The sequence below is a fragment of the Simochromis diagramma genome, unplaced genomic scaffold (genome assembly GCF_900408965.1).
Source record: "Simochromis diagramma unplaced genomic scaffold, fSimDia1.1 OVJJ01000663.1, whole genome shotgun sequence".
Taxonomy (NCBI): domain Eukaryota; kingdom Metazoa; phylum Chordata; class Actinopteri; order Cichliformes; family Cichlidae; genus Simochromis; species Simochromis diagramma.
The window spans coordinates 1,910,524-1,921,155 of NW_024387049.1; the positions used below are offsets into that span (position 1 = coordinate 1,910,524).

General features: G+C 39.0%; 1 protein-coding gene across 1 annotated transcript; it reads right to left on the reverse strand.

The window, feature by feature from the left end:
- Positions 1-13: 13 nt before the first annotated feature.
- Positions 14-5,086, reverse strand: LOC120741809 (kelch-like protein 40a). The gene is made up of 6 exons (XM_040044869.1): positions 3,846-5,086; positions 3,539-3,699; positions 3,138-3,245; positions 2,525-2,710; positions 2,121-2,270; positions 14-468 (listed from the first exon to the last, which is right to left on the reverse strand). The coding sequence occupies exons 1-6, from the start codon at positions 4,965-4,967 to the stop codon at positions 357-359; spliced, it is 1,839 nt and encodes a 612-aa protein (XP_039900803.1). The 5' UTR covers positions 4,968-5,086; the 3' UTR covers positions 14-356.
- Positions 5,087-10,632: the final 5,546 nt, after the last annotated feature.

Sequence of the window (10,632 nt, forward strand, 5' to 3'; positions counted from 1 at the left end):
ACTGAAAGCAAGATAACAATCTGATATTTTATTACCATTAAAATGAAGCATTACAGATAATAAACATCAAGAAATGATATTACAAAAACATGTACAAAGGAACACTGTAGCATTTTAGAAAATACATTTTTGTGCGATGTTCTAACTCGTGTCCTGCTACAGCATGTATATGTCTCCCCCTACTGCAAAAGAGAGATAAAACTCTTTTGATGCTTATTTCATAACTCTTTTCCATCCCCGGGCACCATGTTCACTCCTTACCCTGAAACATTCTCTGACCCTCAGCTAATCAGTGCATCCGTTTAACACAGCGCTAAACTTACGATTCACCTCATGGCGCCAACAGTTTGGTACAGTTATAACTTGGTGAGTCGCAGAGTGTTGAGACGCACTGAAAGAATAGTGGATCCCTCCGCATAGCTTATCTCACGCAGTATCCCAGTCCAGCACTTGTCTGACTCATCATGTCTGTAGAGAAGATAAATAAGTCAGCTGAGTTCCCCTCATAGCATCTTAGGAAAGCATACAGTAATAACAATGCAATCTCAATATTTTTCATCTAGACAGAATGATTAGGCACAAAAGGAATTCCTGACAGCTGTGTATCAAATGAAGCTATTATTAACAGCACTGTAGACAGCAGCCATTATTATACCTCACAACAAATATTTTGAAAAGATCCTAATCAATGCCTATGTACCATTAGCAAGTCCAAGTCCTTCAGCTTTAGATGCAAATCTTTAAAACATGTCAAAATTGTAGTTTAGGTCAAATGTTTTTATTTTTAACATAAATGAAGGTTACTAATTATTCAGTGATTTTCCTGCTATTCTGCTCTTATTTGATGTGCTCAGATTGTGCTTTGCTGCTGAAACCTTACCTCGAGAAATGTTTAAAAACATATAAAATGGTCCAAATATTGTAAAAAAATTTTCTTTGCTATAATTTACCAAAATTCCCTGGAAAATAATCCATGAATATGGAGTATGTTTAGATTTCTCCTACATCACTAAAATAATAATCTTCACTGTGAAGTGTTGGATGAAAATTGCTTTCAATTCAGTTTTGTTCATTTAGCACCAAATCAAAACAGTTACCTTAAGGTGATTTATATTATAAAGACTCTATAATGATACAGAGAAAACCTCAACAATCAGTCGACCCCCTGTGAGCGAGCACTTGGCGACAAGTACCAGCAATTAAATGTCCTGGTAATAAGTACAGATTATAAAAAAGATGAAGAAATTTTGAGCAAATACCAGATAAGCTGTAATTGCATAGACATGTATGCTTAAAGACATGCTTAAAGGTTAATTTAATGAGTTACAGTGAAAGGAAATGCCTGCTAATGGTAACATAAACTGAAATGTCCATTTTACTATTAACTGAAGTGTCTGTTAATGCTACTGAAAATACAGAAAAACAGGAGCACTGGGACCCTGTAACAGCAGCGGGCTTCTCAGACTACCATAAGAATTTAACGTAAATCTATTGTGCTCATTTACAACTCCAGAATATTATTCTTGTATTTTAACTTTGCATTGTTCAGAATTGTTGTATTTGTATAGGTCTTATTTATCCCATAGTGAACCTTGGTGTCGCCTGTCAGTTCATCCACTATGTAAAACAAGCTCCTTCGGTGTCCTTTCCCCTGTCTGACATCAGCTGCCCCTCCTAAGCAGAGGTTTTGAACAGCAGGATAGTGGGGCCTCTGTGCTTACACCCAATCAGGTTGATTGAAACTGATCAGGCTGTGCGTCTCTCGTCATCGTGCAGAGTGAAAAGGAAAAAACAAAACACCAACAATTGGATTTGAGTGTTTAGAGCAGCCCGAATCCCTAGCTTTGGCTCATAAGGATTGTTTGTACATGACTTCATTATTTATACTTTGGACATGTTTAATATAAGCCTTTGTAACAGCAGACTTTATAAACTTTAAAGACAGTCTTTCACTCTGAAACTCTTACAAGGAGTCTGAATAAAACTTTACTGTTGGATAAAATTCGCTCACTAAAATCCCTTCATCACCTAAATGATCATTTGTGTGTATAAAGTGATTTTCCTCCTTTTTTGTTTTTCTGTGACCTTACATTCAGTTGTTATGTCTAGTAGGCTCTCACCTCCAAATGTCAGTCATCTCTGTTGGGACGGGCTCCTCACTGGTTTCACTGGGCATCATGGCAAAGCCGCCCACAGCGTACAGGAACCCCCCCATTGAGATCAGATTAAGGGAACTGCGCTCCTGAGGGAACTCTGTGAACTCAGACCACCTGGAATAACAGGACAATAAGGACACAAACACACACGGGGACGTGATGGTGTTAAACAAGCTTCAATAATACTGAAAGACACCCGTACCAGTACCACGAGTGGCGTTTTATGATCTAATGATCTCTTGTTTGTGCTCAGTGAGTCATTTCACTAATGCGGACAGATGCTTCCCCTTGTTACGAGTAGATAAAGCGGGTTATATATATGTAATAAAGCGAGTCATATATATATATATAATAAAACATTGTCTCACTTGTTGCTGGCAATGTCGTAGACCTCCACAGAGCTGGTGAGGCCTGAGTCTGTGACTCCTGTGACCACAAAGATCTGGTCGTTGTGGACGGCGATACCAAACAGAGAGCGGGCTGTTTTCAGAGGGGCCAGGTCCTTCCATTCAAACTTAGTGGGATTGTAGACACACACTCTTCTCATGCACTTCCTACACACACACGTGCGCAAACACGCATGTGCAAACAAACAGACAAAATATGCTTTTTTAAACGGATTATTTGAGTTCATGCATAAGTTTCGTCATATATGTTCTAATCCTGTTCATTTCTGATGTTTTTGATTTTGCAGGAGCCAGGACTGTTTATTTATTTGTTTTTTAAGTTGGTTGGTTTTTGGTCTGATCCCCATTAAAATAACAAAATGAAACATTGTGCTCAGCCACCGCAGACTTTAAAAGTTCTGTTTAGCCAAAGTTATAAACTGAGTTACAAAATCCGCAGAACACAAAATAATTAAATAATAATAAAATAAAACTATGAGACTGATGATGAATGAGGTTTAATAATGATTTTTCTTTTTTTTCCTACCGACATTATCATAAAAATGTGGGCTTTTAAAGCCTGTAGTGCACTTACCTGCTTTCAGACTTTCCTCCAATGACGTAGACGAGCCCTTTGTGTGATACAGTTCCATGGCCATACACCTCATAAGGCAGGGGATCAGATTCTCCCCATTTGAAAGACCTGTGCAGATGTGCAAATGAAGAAGAACATGTACCATCATGAACAGACTCTGCAGATGATAAAGTGAGTGACTCATGCAAACTGTGATTCTAAGAAGAAACGAGGCTTGGGAGTTACTGTTTTGTTCCTTTTATAAGGAAAACACACATTTCCGGACTTGATGATTTTGAATTTTAAGGTCAAAGTTTAAACAAATTGTATTTACTATCGTATGCAATTATATTTCCAAGAGAGATGGCCATAATTTAGATAAGATGTGCATTTTCCATTGCACTAGAGCATATTAAACTTACTGTCTGTCATAGATCATGACTGAGCTCAGTGCGTGCTCGCCGTCCTTCAGTTCCTTTCCTCCAACAACAAAGATTGAGTTTTCAGCTTCAGTCAGGCCAAACAGACAGCGTGGGTTGGGTTGTGGAGGCATCCCTAACCAATCTGAACTGACTGGGTCAAACTGGGGATAAATAAAAGTGATGTGAGAGGAATTAAATACAAAAGAATCCAGAAATATTTTTAAAATAGCTTAAGATTTGAAAAGGAGCCATCGTCAGAGTTCAGGTTGTAAAGAGCTACAAATGGTTTTCATAGATTACACACTACCTGCAGGAAGTAGGAGCTGAATGGTTCATCTTTGTCCTCTTCATTGTAGAGAAGTCCTCCCACAACAAACACTTGGTTCTCTCTTGTCACCAGGCTGCAGTGATTCTTGGGAATTTCAGTGGATTCTGACACAACAAAGCACTCGTTTCCTGCCGGGTCGTAGGCCACAGTCCCTGTGTCGCTGATCATAAGTATGAGGTCCATTTCAAACATCCCAAAACGAGGATTGTTGTTGAGTATGCCTGGCAGGTAACCGTCCTCATCATCTTCCTCATCCTCACTGCCTTCACCCCCCTTTGCCCCATCTGTTGCAGGCTTCTTCGGCTTAGGGAGCCGCCCTCTGTGAGCGTCCCTGACGAGATCCAGCTCCTTCTTGATGTCCTGGCTGAAGCGGATGTACTGGTGACGCTCCACTTTTTCTTTGAAGTAATCCAAAGGCATGAGTCTGAAGCGAACACAGTGCAACAGTTCGGGCAGATCTTTGACCCGATTGGTCTCGTCATGCTTGACCCAGTCCATCAGGGATTCAAACACCTGCTCCTCCCGCTCAACATTAAGGGCGTCTGAGGTGATGATGATGGCCACCTCGCTGGGAGCTAGCTGCAGAAAGTCTTGGTCCCTGACAACAACCTGGTAGCGCTCGCAGATGAAGTCTCTCGCGGCAAGAGCAAGCTTGGGACTATCCAGAAGCAGCCCCAGTCTGAAGATAGCCAAGCAATTTCCGAGCACCAACTTTTCTTGGAGATAGGACACACACACAGAGAAGATGGAGGGGATCTGGTACATGTTGGCGACCATGAATATATCTTGGACATTCTGTTCTGTCAGATTAATGTCAGATGTATACAAGTACCGCAGGATCATCTCCATAACCCCAGGCTCCACATTCTTGAGGACAACCTCCTTCTTCTTGCTCTCCTCCAAGTCAGACAGGAACATAGCCTTGAAGAAGGGGCTGCTAGCTGCCAGAACCAAGCGGTGGCAAGGGAACTCCTTGTCCTGGATTTTGAGGACACAATCCACAAATCTGTCATTTTCTAAGAGGTCACACAGTCCATCCTGAAGCAAGGTCTGCTGGTACATCCGAGGTTGCTCCACTGGATCTATAGTCATGGCAGACATTTTGTTCTGTTGCCGTGTCCGGGTTGGGTTTCGTGGGCTCCCTACACTCTCCCCACAACAGAGCGGGACATTCAGTGCACAGGGTGGCTCAGTTTGCCCTGAATAGTCTCGTGTAGTTGGATGGCTTGTGGCTGCAGCTGTCTGTGGCTGTCAGCCACTACGCAAGTCAGGGGTATTTATAGACAGGACCCTCACAAAGCTGAAGCATCCAACTTGGTGGACAGGGGGACCTATCCTCTGCTGCACCACACAGACCCCCACAAACAGCTGAATGACAGGGGCTGTTAAATCCAGAAGAACAACTCATCGAGCAGCTTCGCTGGGTCTGATCACAGCGACACTTTCACACACACGTAATCAAATATTGATTTAATTTGTGATCACACTGGCCTCACACAGAGTCAGTTTATCATATTGTAAGTATATTAATAGAGGTATAGGAGTATATGAGTAGTGCCAACTCATATCATAAAACAAATATATACAGAGAAGGAAATATCCGAAGTTTTAATATTTGTTAGTTTAAAAAATTAATATGACTCGCCTGATGAGGCTTTGATGGACTGTGGGTCAACTGCTTTGTGTTCTCTTTTTTATCGTAATACCTGTACTGTGTTTTCCTAATTCTCGCTCTGACAGATCCCTTCCAGATCATCAGTCTGTAGTTGCTCCTTCAACTGAAATCTTCACAGTTGGTGTATAAAAACAGTGCCTTTTTTTTTTTTTTTAAACCTGAGAGTGACAATTTATTTTCATGTGTGAGAGCGATGATCAAAAAGAGCGCCTCACTGAATAGTTTAATACAAATAAATAGACTTCACTGTGACCTTAAGTATTGCTGCCAGAGGTCGTTGGACTTTTGGATGTGTGAAACATTACGTATCACCGCCAAGGAGGGGCCCTCTGTGAAGAGACTTTCTCCTCAGCCTGCCAACGGGGACTCGGGGTGGGAAGTATTCACCCCAATGTGGAAGTCGGGTGTTGTAGGGTTTGTTTTCTTTTTTTTCTTCACCGTTGTATTGTTTTATGGTAGTTGGCCAAATGTTAAGGCCACAATTTTTTGTTGTCTGGAGAATTACGACCCACAATTGTGCAGATTATATGCCTTTTAATAATATTAAACTGGTGTCACTAAATGTGAATGGATTGAATAACCCAATCAAAAGAAGTAAGGTGGTAGCAAAACTCAAAAAAGAAAAGGCACAGGTAATATTCTTGCAGGAGACACATCTGCCTCCACAGGAACATGAAAAATTGAAAAGATTTGGCTATAAAAACACTTATTATAATTCCTATAGACAAAGTCAGAAAAGAGGAGTAGCTACTTTAATAGCAAATTCTGTCCAATTTGAATGCCACAAAGAGGTGTCTGATAAGGAAGGTAGATACTTACTAATTAAAGGGAAATTGGAAAATAAACTAGTCACCCTGGTCAATATCTATGCCCCACCAGGAAGTAAGAAAAGTGATTTCAAAGATTTATTCAATTTAGTGACACAAGAATCTGAAGGTCTGGTGGTATGCGCAGGGGACTACAATGTTGTGTTAAATCGGAACATCGACACAACCAGTGTTGCAACATGTAAACATCGCCTGACAAATTTTATGAACACAATATTACAGGAGGTGGGATTGATTGATGTATGGAGAACACGCAATTCTCAAACTAGGGACTACACCCATTACTCTGTCCCTCACGCTACATATTCGAGAATTGATTATTTTCTAATTAGTATTGAAGAAATTCATAATGTTACAGAATGCAAAATAGGTGTGGCCGATGTTTCAGATCACAGTTTGATTAGTCTAGAACTCAGCCTTAATAATAGGAAAATATATACAGCATGGAGACTTAATTTGGGTATTCTAAATAGGGATGAATATGTTAAGAAAATCAAAGAGGACATTAAAACGTATATAGAAGACAATGATACTGGAGATGTGAGCCCAATCATACTTTGGGATGCACTAAAGGCAGTTTTACGGGGAAAACTAATAGCTCTAACAGCAGCACAAAAAAAAGTGCGACTGGCTTTATATAAAAATTTAACAGAAAAACTTAAACGTCTTGAGAAGGAACACAAACAATCTAAAAATTCACTAATTCTAGAAGAAATATCAGATATTAGAAACCAAATTGATGAATTACTAAAAGAAGAATTAGAAATATAAGGCTAGGTTCATGCATCAAACTTATTACGAATCAAGGCCCAAAGCAACTAAAATATTTGCAAGAAGACTGCGTAAAAAGCAGGCATCAATGATTATTAATAAAGTAAGAAACTTAGACAGTAACAAACTACATTATATGCCTAATGAGATAGAAAATGAGTTTAAAAAAATACTACACGAGACTGTACTCACAACCAGCAGCTGCAGACCTTGAGACAATTAAAAATTTTCTTGACCCGCTCGACTTGCCCTCCATAGGGGATACCCAAAACAAATTATTGATCTCACAGATTACTGATAAGGAATTAGATACAGCTATTGTCGAGCAGAAAACAAACAAAGCCCCAGGAAGCGATGGCTTTCAGTCTGAATTTTATAAAGTGTTCAAAGAAGAACTCAAGCCACTTCTTCTATCCTGCTTTAACTGGACTCTGAAACAGGGAATAGCCCCACCATCATGGGGAGAAGCCATCATCACAATTTTACCTAAAGAAGGTAAGAACAAAGAGTATTGCAAGAACTATAGACCCATTTCCCTTCTTAATAATGATTACAAACTGTACGCCTCGATTATTAGCAAAAGACTTCAAAACTTTGTACCAGATTTGATAGAAGTGGACCAAACCAGATTCATTAAGGGACGTCAGGCACAGGATAATATAAGGAGAGTCCTTCACATTATCGACAATGCAGAAAAGACCAATATCAGTACTGTGTTAATAAGTTTAGATCAAGAAAAGGCATTTGATAGTGTTAGTTGGCTCTTCCTATTTGAAGTATTGAAAAAATTTGGGTTTAAGGACAGTTCAATACAATGTATAAGGACAATTTATAATCAACCGACAGAATTCGGCTACATAGAGGTACAAAACAGGGCTGTGTCTTGTCACCAATTCTTTTTGCTTTATATGCCGAGCCACTAGCGCAAGCAGTGCGGCAGCATCCAAATCTGGAGGGGGTAACTCTTGCCGGACAAAAACATCTTATTGGATTATTTGCTGACGATGTCATTGTTTTCTTACAAGATCCTGACAAGTGCTTTCCAACTTTGATGCAACTATTCCATACCTTCGAACACTTGTCGGGCTACAAAATTAATGTATCCAAAACACAAATTTTATCATTCAATTATACACCTTCTCAAAAGATTAGAGATGAATATAAATTAAATTGGCACTTGAATACCATGAAATATTTGAGCGTAACCTTGACAAAATCATTATCTGCTATGTTTCACACCAACTACAATCAGGTGGAGGGTAACATAAAAAAAGACCTAGAACGGTGGTCAACAGCACCTACAAATTTTTACTCTAGAATTCAAATAATAAAGATGAACGTTCTCCCAAGATTGCTATACATGTTTCAATCACTCCCACTTCCTATACCTCAAAGTAAATTAAAAATATGGGACAAGATGATCTCAAGGTTTATATGGGATGGGAAGAACCCCAGAACAAGGTTAACAACATTGCAACTCCCGAAGTGTAAGGGAGGGATGGCTTTGCCTAACCTAAGGGAATACTTTTACGCAGCCCAACTTAGACCTCTTGTTGGTTGGTGTAGACCAGAATATGAGGCACGGTGGAAGGAAATTGAGAAAGAAATTGAGGGAAACAAAATTCAAATTTGTATCTCTGACAAACAATTAATGACCTCTTACAAAAGTAGAATGAATCAAATTGTGAAATTTACATTAGACATATGGCACACAGTAATCGAAAAACATCAGTTAAAAGAACAATTATTTTTGCTGAGATGGTTTAGACATGATAAAAAATTTAAGCCGGGACAATTGGACCAAACATTCAAACAGTGGGAGTTAAAAGGGATTACAGCAGTTTGTACTCTAATGAAAAATGGAAGACTAATGAGTTTCCAACAATTAAAAAATAAATACAAATTGGAAAATAGAGATTTTTTTAGATATTTGCAAGTTAGGGATTATTGCGTAAAGCAAATAAAGTCTGACTGGCTTGAAAAATCATTGGGTGTTGTTGGAATAGTAAAAAATTGCTATGAACATAAACAATTTAAAGTCATTTCCACTTTCTATAGATCATTAGAAGAAGATAGACAGGACACAACCTTTTACCTTAAAAAGAAATGGGAAGCTGAACTGGCCATAACTATAACAGAGAAGGAATGGGTCAGTATGTGTGAAATACAACACAGCACAACGAATTCGCCGTTGTGGAGGGAATTTTGCTGGAAAAATTTGACACGTTTTTTCATTACACCCAAAATAAAAAGCAAACAGACCTCAAGTCCACAGAAATGTTGGAGACTGTGTGGAGAAACAGAAGCAGATCATTCACATGTATTCTGGAAGTGCATAAAAATTAAAAAGTATTGGGAAGACCTTAAAATGACCATGGATAATATTCTGGGTTATGCACTTCCAAACACCTGCCAAGTGATGTATCTAGGAAACATAAAAGAACAGATACAAAAGGAGGACTTATATCTAGTTAAAATAATTCTAGCCGCAACCAAAAAAGCAATTACAAAGAAGTGGTTACACCCAGACCCTCCCACTCAGCGAGATTGGATCAGTATTGTAGAGGGTATCTCAGAGATGGAAAAAATAACATTCAATATTAGACTGATGGGATGTAAATACGATAGACAATGGAGGAAGTGGAAAGCATTCCGAAGTGACACCAAAAACACAACATAACAAGAAATTTTCATGTGACAGATGGAAAAAGAAATGTAAACTCCAGACCGTTTGTATGTTTTTTTGTTTGTAATTTTCTTTACTGGTTTACTGGTATGGTTTTCAATGTTAACTTAAACTAATAAAAATTAAAGTTGAAAAAAAAAAAAACAGTGCCGGGGTTAGTTCCAGCGCATTGTGATTAAAATATTTTTCAAACTGTTTCAGCCACAATTACAAAAAACAAGCAAAAGTTTTAATATTTTATACATCTGGTATAAATGAGGATTATTATTATTATGTGATATCCCACATTTTACTTATTCCATATCTATGTATGTATACATGTGCCAACATTAAGTGATTTGCAACAACAATGTATACTAAGTGACAAACAGTACTGGCATCTAGTGGTTGAAAGCGAGTCTGAAAAATGTGACCAGTGCATCACATATATGTAGAAGGTATAGAACAGGGGTGGGCAACTCCAGGCCTCGAATGTCGGTGTCCTGCGGGTTTTAGATGTGTCCTTGATCCAATACAGCTGATTCAAATGGCTAAATGACCTCCTCAACATCTCTTGAAATTCTCCAGAGGCCTGATAATGAACTAATCATCTGATTCAGGTGTGTTTACCCAAGGTGTGATTTAAAATCTGCAGGACACCGACCCTCGAGGCCTGGAGTGGCCTAACCCTGGTATAGAATAAAAAGTCAAGATCAGGGATGTCTAACAAAAGCCCCGGGTACCAGAATCAGCCCAGCAAAGACTACGGTCTGAAAGGCTTTGGAAAATGTGAAGGAGGATATAAAAGTTTTATCTATAATTTCACAG